The 25,511-nt window shown below is 36.4% G+C and overlaps 1 protein-coding gene across 12 annotated transcripts in view; it reads left to right on the top strand.

Moving 5' to 3' along the window:
* Positions 1-25,511, top strand: part of DCDC2 (doublecortin domain containing 2) — a 52,902-nt gene that overhangs the window by 13,025 nt on the left and 14,366 nt on the right. For 8 of the 12 annotated variants that reach the window (XM_087930955.1, XM_087930951.1, XM_087930954.1 and 5 more), the window contains exons 4-9: positions 3,945-3,959; positions 14,592-14,668; positions 15,033-15,164; positions 22,401-22,547; positions 24,423-24,477; positions 24,819-24,969. In XM_087930955.1, the coding sequence (XP_087787081.1) occupies positions 3,945-3,959; positions 14,592-14,668; positions 15,033-15,164; positions 22,401-22,547; positions 24,423-24,477; positions 24,819-24,969 (577 nt within the window). The remainder of the gene's footprint in view (positions 1-3,944; positions 3,960-14,591; positions 14,669-15,032; positions 15,165-22,400; positions 22,548-24,422; positions 24,478-24,818; positions 24,970-25,511) is intronic. The other 4 variants (XM_087930959.1, XM_087930960.1, XM_087930952.1 and 1 more) reach the window with 1 other exon arrangement.

Genomic DNA, 25,511 nt, shown 5'->3' with positions numbered 1-25,511 from the left:
TCTAGTAGTTGACTTGAAGCTTCCCATTACTCCTATTTCATGTCTCTTGGAAACATCTGCAGTGATTGCTGTTGTACCTATTGTTCTGTTTTGTTTTGGATTATAATCTTCCCAGAGGATAATTGTTAATAGCCTGACCGTAAAGACTGTAAATATGTACAAAAAAAAGTTGGTGCCTGGAATCTTACAGAAACGTCTTGTTTTGTAAGATGCCAGAACAACAATCTTCTTTTTGTAAAAGACAAATGTTTATTTTAAAATGACATTCAAAATAAATACTTGATTCATGAACCTTTTGTACTGTGTAAAAAATTTGCATTGTTTGAGCAGTACTGTAAAGCTGTAGAATAAACAAGAAAATATTGCAATCTGTACAGGAGAGGGAGAAAAAACACTTAATTTTTATACAGTTTGACTAATCCAGCTCTTAACTACTGCATGTTTTTAAAGATGCAGCTCTGTAAGTTGTTTGGTAGTTAGTATCTTGGTAACCTAATGAGCACTGCAAGACATACACTGTTATTCTTTTGAAGTGAATACCTTGAGGATTCAATGTACTGTAGTATTGACCAGAAAGCCTGTGGAAACAAAAATGTTATTTCTAGTTAACATGTCTAGTGATAATTGTAATTGTGTCTGAAGAGATGATAATTGTGTCTGAAGAGATGATTCCAACTTTCAGCAAAATTGCATATGCTGATTTATTAATATACAGTACATTTAGAAAGTCATAGTAATTGCAACATGTTAAGTACATCTCGTTACAGTGGACAAGTCTGTATATTTATTTATTTAGAAAATTTATATAGCTGCCCAACTCATGGTGACTTCACGTAGCTTGCAGAAATAAAACCTCAATACAAAACTCAATAAACCTCCATCCCTTTGGTGACCAAGAACTCAACCAACCACTTGATTAGCTCCATATCATCCTGGGATTCCCCAGGCCCATTGGCAAAACCAGGTCTTCAGGTTGCCTTTCAAAAGAGTGTCAGAGTGGGAGCCAAGTTTATTTATGCAGCAACAATGTTCCACAGGGAGGGAGCCACAAAGAGGAAACTTTCTTCTTGGTCCCATCAATGACCCTCCTTTAAGCGAAGGGACCCAATATATATCCCTATGTCTTTGTTCTGATGGGTTGAATAGATATAACTGGGGAAAGATGGTTCTTCAAATAACGGCTGCAGATAAGGGCTTTAAAGATGACAACCAACACCTTGAATTGAACCTGGAAGCAAACCAGCAGTCACTGCAGCTCTCACAAAAGAGGTGACACATGTGCAAATCTAGCCTTGCACAAAACCATGCAAGCCATCGCATTTTGAATCAGATACTTTTCATCTTAATACAAACTTGTCCATTCAACAGTCTTAATAGTGATGTGTAAATGGAATGGTTGTCTATTCTCCTAATGTGTGTTTCCTTGTAAGTGTTGAAAAATGAATGGGTGATGGAGAAGCAGAGGGAATTTATAGAGAGGATGCATGGTAAGTATAAAGCTTATGAGGGAGCAAAGCAATAGCACTTGGACTGTATATCGGACATTAATACAATTGAGTGAGTCCAGAAGTATTTCACGAGAAGAGTACTACACTCCTCTGCTTGCAAAAGAATAGCCTACATCACCAGGCTTGAAATTTTGGGCTTGGACAACCTAGAACTATGCCGTCTACGGTTAGGCTTAAGCATAGTACACAAAACTATCTGCTACAATGTCCTACCAGTCCATGACTACTTCAGCTTCAACTGCAATAATAGAACATACAACAATAGCATACAATAGATACAAACTCAATGTAAACCACTCCAAACTTGATTGCAGAAAGTACGACTTCAGCAACAAAGTGGTCAATGCCTGGAATGCGCTACCTGACTCTGTTGTTACATCCTCTAACTCCTTTAACCTTAAACTATCCACTATTGACCTCACCTAATTCTTAAAAGGTCTGTAAGGGGTGTGCATAAGTGCATAATCGTGCCTACCATCCTTGTCCTATTGTTCCCATTTATTTGTACCCATTTCTTATATTTTTACTCATGTTTATACTTATTCCTATTGTAAGTGATTGACAAATCAAATAAATAAAAATACCAATTCATAGTGCTTTATAGCACACAGTTTACAGAGTTAGCATATTGCCCCCCCTCCCCCCCAAAAAAAACAAACAAAAACCTGGATCCTCATTTTACCAACTTCAGAAGGATGGAAGGCTGAATCAACCTTGAGTCAGTCAGGATTGAACTCCTGGCAATTATCTGGATTAGCCTGCAATACTGCATTCTAACCACTGTGCCACCACAGCTGTATGTTGCATAGATGTGCTTTTTAGGATTCCGTATGTATAAGAGATTGGTTGATATATATGCCAAGGCTACTTCTGTGGGAACACACAAATCTTTCATGGATTTGTAAGAGATAGGAGAAGAAAAAGGATACTCTTTAATATTGAGTTTTGCAGCTCTCAATAAAAGACTCAACAGGATAGCTGCACATGGGAATAGATTAGTGACAATTCTGAAGCATAAAAATAAATATTTAATATGAAGACAATGTGATTTGAGTTTGAGAAGGAATCCAGGCTTTTTCAGTATAGTAATTGTTTCATAATTTCAGCTTAAACTGAAAGATATGCAGTATATACATTGTATGACATTATGCACAAAATGCTATGCAGGTTTTTCAGCTGTTTACATGTTTATGGAAATGACTATTTTGTACATATGGTCTTAAACAAAGTAGAAAGCGTTTAAGAACCATGCAGTTCATATCATCTCTGATTGAGGGGTCTACTTCCGAATCATTTTATTTGAATGGATATCTATGAGAAGTAATAGCAAACTGCAATATTTAAAAAAGATTATATGCTCTTTTCCATCCCTCTCCTTCTCCCTCTCCCCCTTTCTCTCCTTCTCTCCCCTCATAGTAATTACAAGTCAAGAGTAAAACATACATGTAAAACAGCTTATAAAACTCTAAAATGTCAAAATCTTTATGTGCACTTTATCTGTTTACTTTATTTAAAAGGTGCCAGAATTTGAAAACGGATTAATGTTGTTGTAAGCTTGATGCCACTGCGCATTTGTCAGGCTTCAGCAAGTTTTTACCTTAAGACCTAAAATGCTATGGTAACAATAAAATAACTATATTTTTTTTCTTGCATCAGCCAAACTGAAAATTGCTTTTGTTAGAATGGCAGAATTAAAATAACAGATCTATATGACTGCATATAAATAAGAGAAATATCCAACTCTTGAGGCAGAAGATCAAATATTGTACTGCTTTCAGAATAGGTGTATGCTATATATGTTATATGTGGTGTATTGCAAAGTTATGACCAAGGTGTTCAATATATCATTTTGTTTTTTACCTTGAAAAATAACCATGATTTGCAATCTTGGTTAAGTAACATTATATAATGATATCATAATCAAAAGAGCTGAAAGATGTTATAATATTAATATTGTTAATTTAACATTTAATTTAACGTTTAAAATTTAACATTTTCAGACCATACTTTATATAACCGAGTTTATTTACACTTGTGTTTGTACCCTATTGATTGGATAGTTATGGAAGGTATTTATTACACACAGCAATATCATTGAAGAAGTTATACTTTTTGTACTCTACTGTTTGACTCAGAGCCTTAATGAAAGCCCTCAAATAGTAAAGATTGAAGCCTGAGTGTGACAGTAATAATTAATAAAATTAATAAATAATAATAATTATTAAAGCTTTAATTAATCATTATTTTTAAATAAGTTTTTTCATTTCTGAGCAACATATATCTTGTTCATTAATATTGAAATAGCGGTATTAAGAAAAGGTTGTTAATAAACATGATATTGGGTGAACTGCATAACACTTTATGTAGTATATGCGATATATTGCAAAGTTATGACCTAGATGCTAAACATGTTACTTTTTTTTTTTTTGCCAACAGTTATCTCTGGAAGATGTAAGTGTCTATACTGTTTATTATTAGTATTTATTATTAAACTATTGCCTGAATATTTGACAGTCTATATGACTGCAAGTAAAATATCCAACTCTTGAAGCAGAAAATAGAATGTAAATATCTATAAAAAAAAATCAGAATGAATGTCATCAAAATATCGCTATGAATTATGTCTGACTATATGTGCATAAGTTGAGAAGTGTTAATCTATACAGGTAGTCCTTGACTTCCAACAGTTCATTTAGTGAGCATTTGAAGTTACATCACTGAAAAAAGTGACTTATGACCGTTTTTCACACTTACAACCATTGTACCATCCCCATGGTCATGTGATTTACATTCGGATACTTGACAACTGACTCATATTTATGATGGTTGCAGTGTCCCGGAGTCATGTGATCTCCTTTTGTGACCTTCTGACAAGCAAAGTCAATGTGGAAACCAGATTCACTTAACAACCGTATTACTAATTTAACAGCTGCAGAGATTCACTTAACAAATGTGGCAAGCAAATTTGTCAAATGGTACAAACTCACTTAACAAATTTCTCTCACTTAACATACATTTTGGGCTCAATTGTTGTAAGTTGAAGAAAACCTGTACAGTGTCTTTCCTACCTCCAATCAATAATATAAGCTCTTGTATGCATAGACCCCAGCGACTGCTTTTTCATTGGGAGACTGATTTTAGACCTTTTTTTTCTCCTGCCGTCCTCTGAAGAAATTCATATCGCAGTTGTAGACAGTTAATCACAGCTAGAATTTCAGAGCTCCAGGAATGCCAAGGATACATGTATATCACTCAAGGTGATATAGATGTGGTGCAGTACGGAATATTTCTACATCTTTTTATCTGAAGGATTTGTAAAGTCTTTTCTATTTATTGGTATTTATTTTGTGTCTCCTGGGCTCATACTGGAAGCTGTGTGTCTTTTTGGTTTTATTGTAGCTTTTCAGACTGAAGTCTGGTGAATAATAATAGTTCTCTTCCGACTGCATTATGCAAAATATTTAATATTCTTGCAGTATTTTTTTTACTCAATCACCATTGTTCGCAGGAAATGAGGAAGAGCACGTATGAATTGATTCTTTAAACTGTATGAGTAGTCTGTGTTTAGTGATCATTGATGGAACTGATAACTTAATCATTAAGCGAAGTGCTCACTAAGTGAAACCATGATTATGTTTAAGAGCTTATTTCAGGTTTCCTTTGCTTTACAGACCTTGAAGATTGTAAATGTGAGAATAGATCACAAAATTTATCTTCCATCACGATCATAACTGCAAATAGTTGCAGCATGAGGCAGGCACTAATTGAGGATTACCTGTAACTTCATTTACTGTTTCTGGAAAGGAAGTTAAAGACAAAATTTACAAAAAAATAGTGAACCAAGCAAAGTATTTACACATTGTGATCAAAGTATTTACACATTGTGTCCATGAAGTCACCAGAAATTGGACTACACTAGAAAGAGAACTTACTTTTCTATCGTATCTCAGATATATACCACAACTAAATGTACTTGGAAAAACACTGCCTGTTACTTTTGGGGTTGAAGTACTAACTAATTTACCTACAGGTAGCCCTCGATTTACAACCATTTGTTCAGGTTGTGAACAAAGGAACTTATGACTTGTGTCTAAAGTTTTAGCCATTGCAGTGTCCATGTGCTCACATGATCAAAATTTAGGCACTTGGCACCATCCACACAGGGGTGCTGCAATTCCAACCCATCTGTCTCCCCTTCTTCTATTCCTTTGTGGTACCTACCACCCTGTGCTCTGCTGCACCAGCTTTACAGTTTTCTTGTTCCCACTGCTGATAAGACATCCCTGGCCTATCTGCTGGGCCAGGCCAGGACTGGCTTTGCATTGTAAAGAAGAAGAAAAAAAGAAGCTGCTTTTGGCTTTTTTCTTTTTCTTTTTCACAATGCAAAGCCAGCCCTAGATCTATCCAGCAGCTCTTTGCAAAGGGGCATGTTGGCATGCTGCAGTCAGGGATTGCTTTTGGGTTTTTCCCCTCTTTTTCACAGTGTGAAGCTAGCTCCAGTCTGGCTCAGCAGGCAGGCCAAGCATGCCTCATCAACTATGGTAGCAAGAAGGCAGTGAATGTCAGCTGACGTAGCATAGGACAGAGCAACGGAGGTCTCGAAGTGCCAGGTGATATAATGAAATATGAGAATGACTTTGCGGGATGAGGGGAAAAATATTGCCTAGGGAACAATCTCAGAGAGGCAGGATTTCAATACTGTGTTTCCCCTAAAATAAGACCAGGTCTTATATTAGTTTATGTTCCAAAAGCCTCAGCTTTGGGGCTTATGTTCCAGTTCGATCTTATTTTCAGGGAAATATAGCACTTAATTGGGGCTTATTTTGGGGTAGAGTTTATAGTACGAGCATCCTGAAAAATCATGCTAGAGCTTATTTTCTGATTAAGTCATCTTTTCGTGGAAACACAGTAGATTAACAGCGAGAGGGGGAAACTTAGGAAGTATCTGCTCTAATTGTTTAGGCAATTAAAATGATGATGGGAGGTTTGTACCTTCATACTTGCAAGATTCAGAAGAGAGTAGAATTAGCTTATCTATTCATGTTTCCTATCTGGTTTACATGGACGGGATGTCAGGTAGTAAGTGTGACTTGGATTAAGCTGGAGTGACTGAGGTTTCCCAGGCCGTGTGGTTCTGGGGCTGCTTATCATCTTGCAAGACAGGGTGTAGGGCAGCCCAGAGGGCAAAGATGAACAAAAGATAGGAATGGCTTGGACTGAGTCAAGTAATTTGCCAAACAATGGCAACGGGGCCTGCTGGGATTGTGGTTGCTGGTCACCATGAAGAAATCCACACCCTTCCCAAAATGACAGGGCATGCTACTCTATACAAATTGGAAGCAAACCCCACACTCATAATGGTTATGTTATCTACTTCTGTAATACAAGCAAACAACCAATTTAGAGAGCATCAAGAATTCCACATAATTTTTTTTAAAAAAACATAGCTAAATCTAACTGACAGCAACACCGGTCTCCATTTCTATCCATACCTTATTCTTGGAATCCATCTTTGCTTCCGTTATGTCCATATATGACTTTGTAAAATGCCTTTTATTTTTTATAATTTATAACTATCTCTTTGAGAAGCTTTATCCAATCACAACTTTCTTCATTCCCCCACTTCCTTTCAACCAATTCAGTCATTTTGTGTGTGTATAATGTATAATATAATATGATGTGATATATAAGTATTGAAATGCAATCCTGATTTATTCTGTTTGTAAAACCAAGCTCAACTTATTTCTTTTGTGATGGGCATATACCCATTCAGTCAACATTCATTTAGTACACGTTTGTTTTGAACCTTATTGCTTCATTCTTGACCCTATTCAATCTTTCATGCTAAAATTAATTGTAATTATGTATTTCCCCCACTCCTTATTTTTGATGGAACCTATTTAGAAATGATTGACATCTTGAACAGAGGACAGATGTCAAGAGTTGTTTAATCTTCCTCCTATCATCCATTTGTCTGTTTAGTATCTCATAGTTCCTACTTCAACCTCACTAAAGGAATGACTCTCAAATCCGTGGGATAGGAATGAAATTTAGATCAGGCAAATGATTAACAGGACTAAAGAATTCCTTTCTTTTCCCATGTTACCAGTCTCCTCCTTAATAGTTCACTTTTCTGCAAGCTTTTCATTAATGGAGAAAGAAAGAATCGCACAGAAAATGCAACTGTAGATAGGTGTACTGTATCTATACTGGTTCATAAATAACTTATGCTGACTGTAAATGATCTATCAATATAAAAATTAAATTTTGCTAGAGATCAGCACCAGAGTACCCTATTGGCTCATTGGGAATTATCATAGGGATTCCTTCTTGTGCTTAGGAATGCTGACTCTTAGGCAAGATAGATATGGATAGATAGATAGACAGGCAGACAGGAGACAGGATATATGATTAAGTTACTGTGTCTGAATGTATGAACTTATGCATTCAGTATAAGAATAAGTTACAGCTTTTTTTGCACCTACTGAGGATAAATACAAACTCCATTAATCCATATAAGTTATTTATTAGTACCAATAGATAACTCTTTCCAAATAATCATTGAGCAGAAGAAATGGGGGATAACCTTATACCTGACGTCTGTATATTCCACTGATTTTCTGAAATAGATTATACACGTATAAGCTACAAGCTCTGTCCCTTTGCAGATGAGATTGGAAAATTAGCATGAATCTAATATTCTGCTTGGTAAGCTCTTCAGTAATGAGAAAAGAGATAATTTTTAAGGTGTATCTGTTTTAAAATAATTTATAGAAATGATTTCATAGGAATTAATATGATTGGGAAATCAATATAAAAAGACACAAGTCATGAGTTTTCTGGGAGAACATCCCGTATATGGAGTACCATCACAGAAAAGGATCTCTCCCTTTTAGAGATCCAGCTCTCCTCCTTTGAATAGAATAGAATAGAATAGAATAGAATAGAATAGAATAGAATAGAATAGAATAGAATACTTTATTGGCCAAGTGTGATTGGACACACAAAGAATTTGTCTTGGTGTAAATACTCTCAGTATACATAAAGAAAAGGTACATTCATTAAGAATCAAGAATCATAACGTACAACACTTAATGACAGTCATAGGGTACAATCAACAATCAAATCATACTAGGAAACAGTCAATATAAATCGTAAGGATACAAGCAACAAAGTTACAGCCCTACAATCACAAGTGGGAGGGGGTGGGTGATAAAGAGTGATGAGAAGATTAACAATAATAGTAGTGTACACTTTGTAAATAGTTGAACAGTGTTGAGGAAATTATTTGTTTAGCAGAGTGATGGCATTCAGGAAAAAACTGTCCTTGTGTCTAGTTGTTCTGGTGTGCAGTGCTCTGTAGCGTCGTTTTGAGGGAAGGAGTTGAAATAGTTTATATCTGGGATGTGAGGGGTCTGTAAATATTTTCGCAGCCCTCTTTTTGACTCGTGCAGTATACAGGTTCTCGATTGAAGGCAGGTGGGTAGTAATTGTTTTTTCTGCAGTCCTAATTATCCTCTGAAATCTGAGTCTGTCCTGTTGGGTTGCAGAACCAAACCAGCCAGTTATAGAGGTGCAGATGACAGACTCAGTAATTCCTCTGTAGAACTGTTTCAGCAGCTCCTTGGGCAGTTTGAGCTTTCTGAGTTGGTGCAGAAAGAACATTCTTTGTTGTGCTTTTTTGTTGACGTTTTTGGTGATGAAACCTGGAAGAGGGTTGTGTTTGTAAATTCATGGCAGCTATGTTTTCATTCAGTATTGAAGAATATCAGGTTTTTGAAACGTTTTGAGATATGTGGGGAGTGGCAAGGAAAGAAAGATGGCTGTAATCTGATAATTTATTCATAGAATGCCATATAAGAGTGAAAGTAAGAAAACTGAATTGCAAGTAAATTCTGGGAGAAGATGGCAATAGAGTATGAATGGTAAAGAAATACATAATACTGTACAGTAGTCAGAAACCTGGCTTTGGGCCCATGTCCTTTCACATCTGCTCCTTAGAAGGGACCTTGGAATTCTTTTAGTTCAAACCCAGGGGTGGGATCCTACCGGCATAACAACTGGTTCGGTGAGCATGCATGCACACTATTTACAAATAACCGACTCTGGCAAGTATTCACCTTCTCCAGCTGACAAGCGGCACACAGCTGTGCCTTGCAAAGCAGCTGAAGAGGAAAAAAGCAGGGAATAAAGCACAGCCTAGAGCCCGGGTGGGCAGGTGGGCCAAACAGAAGACCAGAAGATTGTTGCAGCGAACCAGTTCAGTGTCAGCTGCTTTTCGGAGCTACTGGTTCTATAGAACTGGGCCAAGCTGGTAGAATCCCACCCCTGTCCAAACCCCTGCAGGACACCCTGTAAAAATGGCTGTCCAGTCTCTAAAAAACCTCCAGTGATGGAGCACCCACAACTTCTGAAGGCAAACCATTCCACTTCTTTATTGTTCTAACTGTCAGGAAATTTATCCTTATTTCTACGTTGGATCTCTTCTTGATAAGTTTCCATCCATTGCTTCTTGTCCTGCATTCAGGTGCTTTGGGAATGGGTTGACTCCCTCTTCTTTGTGGCAGCCCCTGAGATATTGGAACACTGCTATTGTGTCAACCCTAGTCCTTCTTTTCATTAAACTAGACATACCCAATTCCAGCAAGTGTTCTTTATATGTTTTAGCCTCCAGTCCCCTAATGATCTTTGTTGCTCTTTTTCTAGAGTATTTTTTTATATTGTGACAACTAAAACTGAACGAAATATTCCAAGTGTGGTCTTATGTCACACCACATGCTATATTTTGAATGAAATACTTGAATTATGAAATATATTTTTGAGTTTTAGTACATTTTAATGTATTTCATTTGTTATCTAAATGTTGAATAGATGGAATGAGATATAGGCCGGTGCAAGACACTTTTCAAATCAGCATAACTTTGCAAATCTCAAATGCAACTCTCTAAAATAAATGCCTTATTTTAGAACTTGTTTTCTAGAAAGGCCAAGGCAGTCTGAAGTACTAATGATTTATTATTAGAGATTTGTCTAAAAACAGGTTTCTGCAATATTTATATTTGGAATACAGAATTTTCCAGAAGTGTATAATGATACTACACCATAGTAATAATAAGTTCAGATCATTTATTTCCAATGAAGAGCAAAAGTGTTAAACTTTTTATTTTATGGACTATACTTGGACTTTGACTAGCAAGCCAGGGATCATACTCCAATAAATTGATTTTTGTGTGCGCGCGTGCTTGCACACTTTTGAGTCAGTGTTGGGTGGACAAATTTCTGCTGTTTACTTGGCTAGGTTTTGGAAGTGCTTTGTCATTGCCTTCTTTCTAGGGCTCAGGGAAAGTGACTAGATCAGAAACAAAAATGTTGGACAGGACAAAGGCTAAGCATGATTTTATCCAATTAATTTAAAAATTATTTACATTAATTAAATTCAGGTAATATGAGTATAGTATTTCTTGTATATTCTATTATAATTTCTGCTATATTAAAATAATAAATTGAGAGCAATTTTTGAAAGAAATCTATGGAGAATTTCACATTCAAGGCTCTTGTGGGTACTGTTTATGTATGTGTAGCTTAGACAACTGTCTTCTATAATATGTTGACTTGTTAAAACAGTTAGATTTCATCAGCATGCTGAAAATATAATTGCACACTCTGGGGATATTTTGAGTGGCTTGTTATAGTATAGCTTTTCAGTATATAGGACAAAGATTTTTTTAAAGAGTCATAAAAATGCAGAGTATATAGAAAAGTGTGGTGGAAACTCCAGCTAGACTGAAGGCAGGTTAAGAGGGGGCTGAGCTTAGAATCCTTGCATTGCAGGAATTGGTTATTGAATATCTTCAAAGCGTAAGATTTTTGAAAGGATTGAGATTGGAAGCCTGGTTACTGAAAAACCTGTTTTTAGAATACATATGTAAAAGTGATGATGCTCTATGGGTTTTAGCTTTACTTTTTGTTTCTAGTAATTAGTACCAAAAAAGATTTTAGCTAGGAATTGACATGTATACCCTGCAGTAGCACAGTGGTTAGAGTGTACCACTGCAGGCTACTTCTGCTGATCACCGGCTGCCAGCAGTTTGGCAGTTCGGGTCTCACCAGGCTCAAGGTTGACTGAGCCTTCCATCCTTCCGAGGTCGGTAAAATGAGGACTCAGATTGTTAGGGGCAATATGCTGAACCACTTAGAGAGGGCTGTAAAGCACTCTGAAGCGGTATATAAGTCTAAGTGCTATTGCTATGTATACACTAAAACATTTTCCTAATTCCACCGAATAAAAAATGTTTTATTACTTGATGACTAAAGCATTGTCATTCCGCAGATAACGCTTCCTATAATGCATCACACATAATATTTTTCACTGGGATTGTGTACATATTCATTTGTGAGACTCCGGATTATTGAGGAAGTTCCATTGACTAAGGAATGATTCATGAATATAAATAACCTATTTGAATGCTTTTCTTGAACATCTGAATATTGCTTTTCAGAATATTTGAATGTTATTGTTTATTATTATTATTATTAATTATTATCATTCAATAATCCTGAATAATATAGCACCATTTGTATGATTTTTCAGGTTTATGTTCTGCACAAAATATTCCGGATAAGAAACCTATATAAAAAAAACCAATCAATTTCAACCAATTAATCTCAGCTACAAATTGGAAATTACTATGCTTTAAAGCAGAAGCAGCATGGAAGAAAAATCTGATTTATTTCAACAGTAACAAAGATAAAAAGCTATTCTGTCAAAATAAGATCATCAGAAAAAAAATTCAAAATCCATTGGATTTCAGAATTCCGGAGAACCTAAGCACTGCTTTGTGGCAGTTTGCTCCTAATTATTACTATAGAATAAAGCAGGGGTGTCCAACCTTGGCAACTTTAAGACTTTGCTGGCTGAGGAATTCTGGGAGTTGAAGTCCACAAGTCTTAAAGTTGCCAAGGTTGGACACCCCTGGAATAAAGGAAGGAAAGCATACACAGATAGTTCTTGGTTAATGATAGAAATTGGGGCACAAATTTCCGCCACTAAGTGACGTGGTCATAATGTGTGATGTCACTTGAATCGATCACTTAGTGATGGCAATCATATGATGCGAGATGCAAATCTTTGTTGCTGTTGTTAACTGAATCCCATTAGTTGTTAGGTAGGACCTATCCTTAGCCAAGCCATTACTGGCTTGGCCTCCTCCAGCCCGAACCCTGGTTAAGAGGTAAGGAACTGCCTGCTCTTGAACTCCTCTCGCCTGCCTATTTCCCCCACCATCTGTCCGTTTGGCCTTCCATTTACCTGCTATCCCCAACACCCAGCTCTGCCCATCACACTTAGTGCCACTATTGTGAATCAGCCAGGGGGCCTGTTTATGCACCATTCAGGCCTCTTGTTTGTGTTCCACCCAGGGTCGTCTTTCACTCAAAAAAAAAAAAAAACCCTAGTATGTGAAATAAGGATTTAGGGGTGCTGGCATAAAACAAGGAGCTGGTGAGAACAGAGATAGTGAATACTGGAATACCAAAGAATATCCTGGGCAGAGCACAGAAGATGCCCTGCCTGCACCATCATGAAAGAAGTCCCCAGCCAGCACAGTAGTTGTGTGTTACGTGGTGGGCATAAGTGGAGATGGGCAAGTCTGGGTGGTAAGGGAAGTTGGCCACAATAGGAGGCAGCCAGCCAAAGGGTGGTCATAAATGCAGGTGGGTCTACAAGTGGGCTTGAACTTTGTTCATGTGACATAGGCATGCTGCAACAGCCAGAATATTGAATGGTTGGTGAACAAATGGATGTTCAAGAAGACTATTCTGTTTTTTGTCAATTTGAATGCAATGTGAATCTCACGCAATGTGAGATTGCTACTTTTCCTGGATAAGTATATCATTATATTTAATTATACTGTATAAATATAACATATTTAAAACAGGCCAGTGTATGTATAGTATATATAAAGTACACACACACACACACACACACACACACACACAAACACAAAGCATGTGATTCTTCCTTTTCTTTTGCTCCTGGTTCTGTGTCCTGTTCTAAACATTATTGTGCAGTATTTTTTTCCATTTCCTTACATTTTTGTCTGCTTGTCAGGATTACAGTTTAAAAGTGTTAGTTAAGCATATTTTTTGTGTGTTTAAAATGTAAAATTGGTTCTTGGGTTCAAAATAAAACACAGCGTGAAAGCACAGGTGGAAGGGTTTTGTTCAGTGGTGGGATTCAATTTTTTTTTTACTACCGGTTCTGTGGGCGTGGCTTGGTGGTCATGGCAGGGGAAGGATACTGTAAAATCTCCAGTCAGAGGTGTGGTATTTGCCAGTTCTCCGAACTACTCAAAATTTCCACTACCGGTTCTCCAGAGCTGGTCAGAACCTACTGAATACCACTTCTGGTTTTGTTCCCCCCCTCCCAAATCTTGGTGTGTTCCATATCTAGTAACTCCAGTTTCTTGTTCTGGTTATAAAGGAAACTGTTACGAATTCATCTCAGGAATCATGGTGTGTTGAAAGAGCAAACTGCAGTTTAATAATTTAATGCATATTACATCCAAACCAAGCTTAAGCAGCATTTACAACATATACCATGCTTCAACATTTTTGAATGTAAGAAATTTTAAAGATAAACATAACCTTTCCCAGCTAGAGGCACTAGGTCATAGTGACAAATGGGAGAGATATCTTTCCGAGCCACTAGGCATGAACTATGAAAAACACCTAAGAAATGAGCAGAACTGACAACAGTGGGAACCTGGGAGGGCAGCTTTTCTGTGATGGTTAATTCCACAACATCCCCTGGCCTATTAATAATGACACTAATTCACTTCTGAAGCTCAAGTCATCTACATAGCAACAAGAAAAACCAAAGGCTGGATGAGAAAAGCAAAAGAGAAACCCTGCAAATGTATATCTAAAAGGCAACTATAATTACACAGTGGTGTGCACTGGTATAATTGATGGACAATGTACAAAACCTTTTAAAGTACTGATGGAAAAGATTTTTTAAAATAGTTTTAAAACAAATTAATGCAGTATAAATGTATGACTTTTGCGGGGTGTGGTGTCTTTCAGGTGAAGCCAGTTACCCACAGCAGAATTAATGTATCTGCACGCTTTCGAAAACCACTTCAGGAGCCATGCACTATATTGTAAGTATTTAGTTATTTATATCATTTATACTCTTCCTTTAGCCAGAGAGTCTCTCCGTGTCATGTACAGATTAATAAAAAAGAGTTCCTACCCTGCAGTTTACAGCCTAAAAAGACATAATAAAAAAGGAAAAGGTAGTAGAGTATAAAAAGGAAGTAAAGATTATTCAGATGACCATTCTTAACATGTAAGTAGAATGCTTTTTTCTTTCCTTCACCTGGTGAAATGACCATTAAGTGATCACTGGGGTGTGTGACTAAATCTAAAAATAATTGACATACCAGTCAGCCTTGCTTGTTTTCTAATAAGCGTACTTATTGCTGAATATTCAGCTAATTGTTAATTTTCTGTAATTTTTTTTAGCCTGGTTGCTAATGGTGATCTTGTAAGCCCAGCAGTGCGTCTTTTCATCCCAAGGAAAGCACTAAACCAGTGGGATCGGGTTCTTGAGATGGTTACTGAGAAAGTTACACTCAGAAGTGGAGCTGTACACAGGTAAGATGAAATTGCCTAACAGATACTGTTGTTCTTTCAGATGACTTCCACTGAACTGTTACTCACCAGGAACAGCTTCTAATGTGAATGTGCTGTAGAATTTTATATTTCCAACTGATTCTTTATCACCTTTATTACTTGACAGTAATAAGTTCATGAAGCTTCTGTATGTGCATTTTCAGTATTCATTTGTTTGACAGTTGTTGCCTGGATTTCTACTGGCAAGAAGAATCCTGTAAGTAATTTTCCATCAAGAGAAAATCCATAGGCTTTATGGACATAAAGTATTTTCTGATTACAAAGGAATGGTTGACGCTAAACATATTTCAGAAGTAAGTTTTGGTAGAGATTGTATTATGAAGACAAGTCTTTGCATCAGAATGAGACAACTCACTGTGGCCGACTCGCCCCGGCCAATTCACTGCAGACTACATGCCATGGAACAATCCAACATGGGATAACTCAAGTAGAATCTGAGATCACTGCAGCTTTGAGGGCTTCTAACTTGAGAAGGTTCAAATCTAAATTAAGACAAGACCTGCTGCAATTCACTTGTCCCTCTCTTGAGTTTTCCCCTGTTGAATTGTCTTGTGGTGAGTTGGCTGCTGTGTATTATCCCATAATGAGTTGGCCAGGGCAGGTCGGCCATGGCAAGATGGTTGCAGTGAGTTGTCCTACATCTTTCTTGCATTACCAACAATATGGTGTTAAGCAGAAATTCAGATAGCATGCATTTCATTGAGATCTGCATAAGAAAGAAAAGCCCAGAAAGTGAAAGGAAATGTTGTATTTAGACATATGTCAATAGTCTCTTTGCTTTAATTGTTTGTCATTTTCAGAAATGTGTGTTGATTCAGTAAAGGTATTATCTAAATTAAACAATAACTGGTTTGACCATAATTTGACATGGCCAGAAAGGGGCAGAGGTCAAAATCTTAGTTACAGTCAAAAGAGATTTTCCTTATTCTCTGACCATCTACTTTAGAACTGAGTTTTTCTAAAGCCAAGTAGAAATTCATTGCTTTCATGAATATTATGATCAGGTATAGAATCAACTGATGCTGATCAGAATGCTGTTTCATTGGTGCTGGAGATGATATACAAGAATCTAACTTTTAGATCTTCAGTGCAAAATGTCCATTGCCTTATATTTAAAGCTCAATGCTTTAACAAAAATAACCTTGCTAAACTCTAAGATAACAGGGATTTCAAACCAGCGTGACTCTCCATTCTGTAATCTTTATATTGCTCCCTCCAAACATTAGATTTGTGATCCTACTTTTACATTTCTGCTTTTCCCTTAGATTTTCCCTTGTCATATTTAGAGGCTATTGCTTATCTGAGTGGCCCCCCCAAAATCTATCCAATATGAGTAATGTCACTTCACTATGAAGGAATTCATCATGAAAGTGCTTAAAAATAGATAAAAATATATGATTTCTGTTGGCCTATGGACTGCATCTCCACATTAGATACAAATAGCCTTTTCTTTTCCTCATTGACTACATAACACATTCCATTTCAAATACTAAAAATGTAGGAACAGGAGTATATTAGCTAGCCTTTCATATGGAGCTGATTTTTCTCATAAGTAGTGGGAAAATGCATGAAATTGACAGTTCATGATTATATTTGGCATGAAAAGATGATTAGGACTGTTCGAAGAGTGTACAGTATGAGAATGTGCAGGTACTTGTTTGGGGTATAAAAGTAGTATATTACCATAACTGGTTTTTTATACTCAGCATTATATGATGCTTTCATTTAAAGAAAAAAAACCATTATGAGCAATTTGCAGGAATTGGACCAAAACAAATAGAATAGATTATAACTTTGGATTCAGTAAAGCTTTTAGTTAGAGAAAATGACACATTATGAAATGGACACAAATTTTCCAAATTTATAACAGTATGGTACCTCAATTCATTTGGTTTTTCTTTAGTACTACATAGAACAGGCATCTTTAACATCCTGTTTATTTCATCCTCTTTTAATATCACGTTTGGGATGGAAATTATTACCCAAATTATTTATTTGGATTTATTTTACTGTATTTCTGCTTTTTTGTTTGAAGTAGTTCAAATATTATAAAAATATGTCCTTCGAGGATTTGAGCTAGCATTTTCCTCATGAATAGAATAAACTGAGAGAACACATTTATCCAAACATGTATTAAGAACAGTGCGGCCCTCTGTTGTGATCCTCTTCTCCCTTCTAGCCAAAATAGTTACATTTGACAAAGGTGGAAGTGATGTCATTTAATTAATAATTGACAATACTGATGACTGTTTTTCCTTGTGAATGCTTTCCATTATAGTGGAGTCTTTCTGCCTTTTCTTTTATATTTTACAGTTTTGAGAGACAAATTACCTTATTTCTACAAGATTTATGATCTGATTCTCAGTTACTTATCTTTAACCTTAGAAACTACTTTGGAGGGGATATTAGTTTTGGAAGTATGGGATTTTAAGCAATTCTTAGGTAAGCTACTCTTAAGCATCTATTCAACACAAAGAATGAAAAACAAGTTTCAAATTGATAGTGCTTTCTATTGCTATGACAGTATTAACTCTGAAGGACATTAATTTCCATGTTATAATTGATTTTTTTTAGAATTGCTAACTCAATCCAAATAACTCCCTTAGTTTATGGGAAAATTGTCGCAAATGGCAATCCCATGACTCTGGGACGCTGTGATGTTATAATTGAAAGCTGGTTGCCGAGCACCCGAATTCCAATTGCATGAGCACAGGGATGCTGCAATGGCCACAGCTATGAGGATCTGTCATTAGTAGCCGTCATTCAGTGCCACTGCCTTGTGAGAAGGTGTCAGGAAACATTGTAAATGAGGGTCACGTGACTAGGGCAGTGGTGCTGAATCCAGTATGAAATGGCAAGAACTTTTCAAAATTTCATTCCCATGGGTGTAATGGGTCCCAACATTCTGCAGGTTAGCCCATTTGAGGTACCTTGGTTGATAAATTTCTGCCTTATGCTGCACTGTTTTGCCCAGTTGAAAATTTCAGACATAAAAGTTTTAGTAGTGTGTAGATATTTCAACAGTGCATTGTGCTTATTTATTTGGCTTTTCTAGTTTTCTATAAATCGAGTTTTTGTATTTGATACCTTTTAAGAGAGAGCACACTAAAGCTACTAAAATGTATTACTGGTTAATAATTAACAGGTGAGTTACTGTGATTTATGGTAACAAGACTCCATTAGTCAAAATTCCAGTAAAGACTGTTAATTCTGATAAAGACAAAACTCTGTGTTAAATGAATGGGCAATTAATTTTTCAGTACAGCACAGCAACAATACTGGTTCTTTTCCCCCTTCAGTTACGCCCATCATTTATAGGATTAGTGATATTATTCCTTGTATATAAAAACAAATTACCAATTCACCTCATTTTTAACAACTCCTTAAGCTAAAGATAGGAAGGGAAAATTAATTGCTGTTAATCCCCATCTCCAGTAGCAGAAATATTTGAGCCTGTCTAATTGAAATAGATTTGGAAATGAAGATGGAGATCCACTTATTTTATTGGCAAATAAAAATTACACAAGCTAGGATGTCAAATGAAGATGGTGTAGGAAAACAGGAGCATGGTGCTAAAAAAGAGATGGTCGATTTGCAGCCCTTTAGCCTCTATGTTGCTTATCAAGCCCTCCAGATTCAGTTTGCTGAAATCCACTAGAATTGCCAAATTTTGTCTTAGGGTTTTTTTTCAGTTTTAAAAGTAAATGCATTTTTTTTTCCTTAAGCCAAGCGCTAAAGTAATACAAAAGCAATTAAAAGGGCAGACATTTCTATTCTGACCTCTTAGTCAACATAATTGTATCACTATCATTGTGACTATAGAAGACTAAAACAAAACAAAACAAAACAAAACAAAACATAATTTTTAAAAAGTGATCCCTGGTTACAAAAATGTCATTTGCCTGTGATGTAGGAACTGGGTATCAAAAGGGTGCTGGCATAGTGCCTATCAGAGACACATACAGTATTGCCAAAATTCTTTGTTTTTTTTCTAGATACAGAGCCTTCCCCCCCCCCAAATAATATTCTGTGAATAGCTTAGAGAGGAATTGGACAATAAAAGCCTTATGTGGAAGCACATTAAGGCTCATGTCATTTTTTTTCCCATGAATTTTGAGATCCAGTCTAAAAACCAGTGATAATCCCCTTCATAAATACTATTCTGCTGCACAGCTTTAGTTCATGGAAGAATAATTCTACATCATTGGTGGGTTAAAATCACAGCACTGGAAAATTAGCTAAATGTGTTTTTTTTTTTTAAAAAAGGTATTGTGCATATGCTATCAAGCCTGTTTGGTAAATTCTGTCCATGCTACATATTTTTATTTTAGAATATCATGATGAATTTCAGGCAGCTAGCACCATTATACAGGAAGCATTTCTGAGACCCTCTACAATGAATATTTGTTTTGAACATCAAAATGTAGTTCTGCTAAGTTTACAGTAGCTGAATAAGGTTATAAAAATTATGGAGAGCTCAAATGTTTAATATTTGTGTTCCATTTAACAAATCTGCTCCTAGGTAATCCATATAAATCTAGATATGTATGTTGCTTTAGGGTTTTTGTTTTGTTTTGAGTTTTTGAAAAGCTAAAACATTTTTGAATCTGAGAAGCATGTGGACAAATTTTAATATATCAAGGACCATTTATGGAGATCCGTGGGAGAACTCCAGTCTGTGTACTTACCCTGAAACTGTGCTTGATCCTTAAATACTACTTGCATCCACAGAAAAATTTGAGGGTTTGATTTGTAGCTTTATAGCTCATCTTTGAACTACCATAACTATCAACATTTTGAATAATTCTGTAAATAAGCTGGCCTGATATCCCATCTAGTGGCTATTGTTAGCGGTGCAGATATGAAACAATTTCTCAAGAGATAGATGAGGCAGGAATAGCTTTTTTTTTTTTTTTTTTTGTATAAGGCATTCTATTAAATCTGTATTTTTGTTAGCTATAATTTAGGTTGTTTCTTATATGTGGGTGTGTAGGGATGCCTTCAGGTCAGTGTTGACTCCTGGTGACAAATCCCTGCAGGTTTCCTGGCAAGGCTTCAGAAGTGGTTCTCCATTGTCTGCTTTCTAGGTCTGAGAAAGAACGAGTGGCTCAAGGCCACCCAGTTGGCTTCATGCCTAAGGTGGGACTAGAACCCACAGTCTCCCAGTTTTCTAGCCTGATGCCTTAACCACAGCAGCAAACTTGCTCTCAATTTAAGTAATAGTAAAGTGTTAAAATCAAGACTGCTTGTGTTGCTAGTATTTTAGTACAGTTAAAAAAAATCATGTTTTCTGGTGCTTCAACTTGAAAAAAACAATGCTTATTACTAACTTCAAGATAGCTTCAAATCTGTTATCCTGGCCAACACAGTTGAGAGAGTGGCTAGGAACAGTTTTAAATACTTCTGCATTGAACAGATTATTACTGTCTAGCTTTGGTCTGCATCATGAGGCTCAATGGCACAGTGGTTAGAGTGCTATTGGCTGCTTGCAATTTGGCAGTTCAAATCCCACCAGGCTCAGGATTGACTCAGCCTTCCATCCTTCCGAGGTGGGAAAAATGAGCACCCAGATTGTTGGGGGAAAGATGGTGACTCTGTAAAACCGCTTAGAGAGGTCTGTAAAGCACTATAAAACGGTATATAAATCTAAGTGCTATTGCTATCATAGCACAGATAAAACACTGATGGATTACCTGTTAAAGAAGCATGATAGGAGTAACTTGTACCCAGTTGTGCTCTAAAAATCTCAATGGCTGGGCTATCATCTCTAGTGCCCTCATGTTGGAGATATGAATTCAGCAGGAATCTTTGTTACAGGATATGTTCCTGTCATATCCTGTCATGTTCCTGTCATAACCAAATGCCAAATGTATTTCACATATTTATAGTACAAAAATTATCAAGAAAGATAAATGACAAAGATAGAAACTTGCTTTTATTTAACCTACATTCAGAAGAGAGAGAAGACAACAATTAAGTCTGAAGTACAAACACAGAGAGCCATTAAACACAGAGAGCCATTTAATTAACAATAGGGCAGGTGGGAATAACTGGGACAGATTATTATTGACTGCAGATAATTACTAGCTTGCATCCCTGCTTTATGAGATCTGTCTTGGTTCCTGTTACCCATTTGATTATTGCAAAAGGTGGAAATGGCCTTGAAAAAAGGTTTGCAAACCAGAGGAGCTAAAACTTTTATTTGGTAGATCTCTGCAGGAGCATGTATTATTTGTTTTGGTTAAACTGCATGGGTTTTCTGTTTCTCCCCAAGTTAAATTCAATGTTTTTGTTGCTACTTTTAAACCTCTATATATGATCAGACCCCTTCAACTTAATGGAACATCTTCTGTATCCTAAGGATCACATTCTGGTGTTATACTGAATGCCCATGGAGATTCTCAGTCATCCAGGGCATGGTTGTCTCAAAGGTGCTTTTTCAAGAGGCAGCCAGATTTTCTTGTTTTTCTTTGAAGAAGTTTCGCTTCTCATCCAAGAAGCTTCTTCTGCTGCACATAGTTTCTTGCATATGGCACCCTGGGAAGAAATCTTGCTAGTGTCAACTCGGGCTAGGACTTTGTTGGTGGCAGCTTCTACTCTTTCCAATTCCCTCCCGCCAATCTATTTGCTCAATCGTAAATCTGACATGATTTAAGAAATTGTGAAAAAAATATTTTTATTCTTTAATTTTTCCTCCATAGTATTTATATCTTAATTACAGTGATAACTGATGGTTTTTGTCTTTAATGTTCCCGGTTTACTGTTTTGTTGCAGCAATTTTATGATATTCGCTTGATTTTAGATTGTTTTTTGCTGCTACATTATTCTGAGTTGTTTATTCTTGAGATTGTTATTTATTGGCTCTGTGAGGCAAGCGAACCTTTCATACTGGCTGTGTGCAGAATACAAATTTACTTTTCGTTTTTGCTATGGAGCAATAGGAGACAGTTTTGATGAGTATTGCTGATGATCACAGCTTTGTAAAGTACAGCGAATTCATGAGAACTTTTCTTATACAAATTTCTTTAGGTATAGTTTATATTTTTTCCTGTGATGATACTCAAGATTTGTTTTCTGAAAGAAAGTTCATAATCTATAATGAGATTTATTAGGTGTTGTTGGTTGGTAGTAAAATTCAACTGTTAGAGAACATATTTACTAAAAGGTTAATATGGTATTATTATGTCTCTTTTATAGGCTTTATACTTTAGATGGAAAACCTGTGGAAAATGGGATGGATTTGGAAAATGGACAGTTTTATGTAGCAGTTGGCAGAGATAAGTTTAAGAAATTGCCATATAGAGAATTATTGTTCAGCAAGTCCACGATGAAGAGATCTTATGGGTATGTAAATGTGTTCTTGCCCTAGGTTTATTGATGAACAGAAATGCTGGTAATTCTTGGTACTAGCATGGTTAATTCCCAGTGTTAATAATTCTGAGTCCTTAACAACAAAGAGATATCACCAGAGTAGTCACAACTGAGATTCTGGCTATAGATTTCTATGGATATATGAAGGAGCAACTAGGTATAATGGCTGATACTCTTGGTTCATTTAATTTATGTCATATTTGCAGTAGGGAAGCATTTATACCTAGCAGTGTTTGGGATCACATACAATTACATATTTCAGGCTGAGCCTAAAATACTATTTCCTTTAAAGCCATGGTATAACACAAAAACGCTTGTAATATTTCTTTGTAGATTATGTAAGATTACTTAGGATGAGTAGTTATGTGTGAATACTGTTTCCAACCATTGTGTAGAGGTTGACTCAGGCTAAAGCATTTTACTTGGTTCTGTCCCTCCCTCCTTCCTTCCACGCACACAGACAAACACTCACAAACACACATGAGAGAGAGAGAGAGGAAAACAAGACAGAGACACACAGAGAGAAAAACAGGTAAAATGCTGTTAGCCTGAGAGAGAAGTAGGCAGACACTAATAATACTTGTCTGTTTCTCATACTACCAGAGCAAAATTAGTATAATTAGTGAAATGGTTAAACTTTGTAATATTTAATAAGATTTATTTATTTATGAAAATAAATGTTGCCCCAACACATTACAACTCTGGATAGCTTGTAAAATCTATAGTAACGATACATAAAAACATAAAGAAACCCTTTAAAAGTCCAGAAATAACAACAACAATTTAGAAAAACAGAACATCATACAGGTGGTCTATTACCCAGTTTAACCTAGAGTCTGGGAACACAGCCAGATTTTAAGGGCTCATTTAAATAGGACCGGGTAGAGGGAGCCGAACAAATCTCAGGAGGGATGGTGTTCCAGAGGACAAGCATAATGACAGAAAACTCTTGCTTCCAAGTGAAGTTGTTTGCTCAATTACAAACTAAGCTAAATCTGTCAGATTGTGTGAGACAGATAGAAACTACAAGAGACAGGCAGTCCTTAGATAAACAGGTTGTTTTCTATGAGGGTTTTTTTTAAACCATGATCTCAGATTATACATGGAAGCTTACTGGCAAACAATAGAGCTCAAGGAACAGATATCTCACATGGGCAGGCCATGTTCGGTTCAAATTCAGCTCATAGTTTGGTCATGAAATGATCAGTTCTGAGGGTCTAGGTGTGAGCCCATTTGGCACACTAATTGATTTGTCAAAGGACTTTTCTGCCATGGCAGTTGCATAGCAGTCCTGAGGAGGGAAATGCAGTCACATTCAGGAGCAAAGATGGTAACTCTTCCAGGTTCAGGAGGTCTAAACAGTGGTATCTACAGCTACTGTATCTAATCAGAATTGAAGCAAGGTCAATTCCTCCCCATCCAGACCTATCCAACCTGCAAACATTGGGACAAGATTTTGACAGAATTAGCTGACTGACTCAAGACTGGGGCTTGTTAACATACTGATGATATCAGACCCTAGCCTAGGTCAACAGATGACCTCACCCTTTGGTCTCATATAGATGTTAAGTAGGAAGGACAAGAGCATCAGGCTCTGAGACACCATCCATAGGAGGACTTCCTGGTTTGATCTCTCCGTCCAGCCAACATTAATTGGACTCCACCTCAGAGAAATTAGAAGAATTCTAGCAACTCTGCACATCATTTTAGGATATGCCACAATAATTGTTGCAGAAACTGCAGCAAAATATACCACATCATAATTTTGTTTCTAGACATTTTAACAATAGTTGGGCTGTTTCAGTCAATAAATTTAATAAATAAATAAGCATGTATTTCTCTTTGCAGCTCAAAGGCATCCTCGCTACCACCTATTGGTGGATCTGGAAAATCAAAGGGGAGCGTAAGTATCAAATATAATACGGGTTTCATGGTTTACTGTGCTTAATTCCATCAGATAAAATTATATTTCCTTTATAGATTCACTCATAGATACCTTGTGAGACATGGCAAGGAAACACATAGACGGAATTTACCTTGACCTTTTTGACTGCTTGGAATTTCTCTAGCTGTGAATAAGTTGCCTTTTTTCATATTAAAGCTAAAGTACAATGGTGTTAAAAATGCAATTTAGGAATATTTATATTAAGGAAGCCTTTATGTGCATATATTTGAAGTTTATATTTAATAACACATTTTCAGGTTTCTGCAAATAAATTATGTGTTTTCCTTTTATCCTATTAGTCAAAATCTACTGACACAGGAGACACATTGTCTTCTCCTCAGTCTCCAAAGAGAAAGGAAAAGATTGGATACAGTCAAGAGTCTAAAAACCCTACAAAATCAAAAGAAGATGCAAAAATTGTAACCAAATCTTACATTTTTCCTGTTAATGGTAAGTACATAAAATTAGGGTACCATTTATTTTGTATTTGATTGATTTGTGTTTTATGCCATCTTTATTTTGTTCAATAAAGGCTCGTTTTTTTCCGATTTCAAGAATAACTCAGTAAACTGAATAGGGTTGAGAGAGAGTAACTGGCCCCAAATCACTAGCTGGTTTCTGCACCTAAGGGAGGACTAGAACTCACAGTCACCTTGTTTCTAATCCAGCATCTTGTTGCCAGACATATTACAAATATAATTAAAGAAGTAAGTATGTAATAATGAACATTAAAAGCAGCTGTCACAAAATATTCTAATTTCCTATTTCTGAATTTGTATGCTTTATTTATTCTAGTCTGTCAACTCATTAAACATTTCTATGCCTATTTTATAGTTGCCAACGGGGGGGGCAGGGGAGGAGTTTGAAGGAGCAGTGCAGCAGTTTGGAATCGAAAGTACATTCCATTCATAACTTGCAGACATTGTAACTAGGTTTCTATCTCGTAAATCTCTAATTGGAGAACATGATTGATGACTCTTGGCTATGGATGT

The sequence above is a fragment of the Pseudonaja textilis genome, chromosome 3, assembly GCF_049901715.1.
Source record: "Pseudonaja textilis isolate UNSWEBS1 chromosome 3, rPseTex1.2, whole genome shotgun sequence".
Classification (NCBI taxonomy): Eukaryota; Metazoa; Chordata; class Lepidosauria; order Squamata; family Elapidae; genus Pseudonaja; species Pseudonaja textilis.
This window is presented reverse-complemented; position numbering and strand designations above follow the sequence as displayed.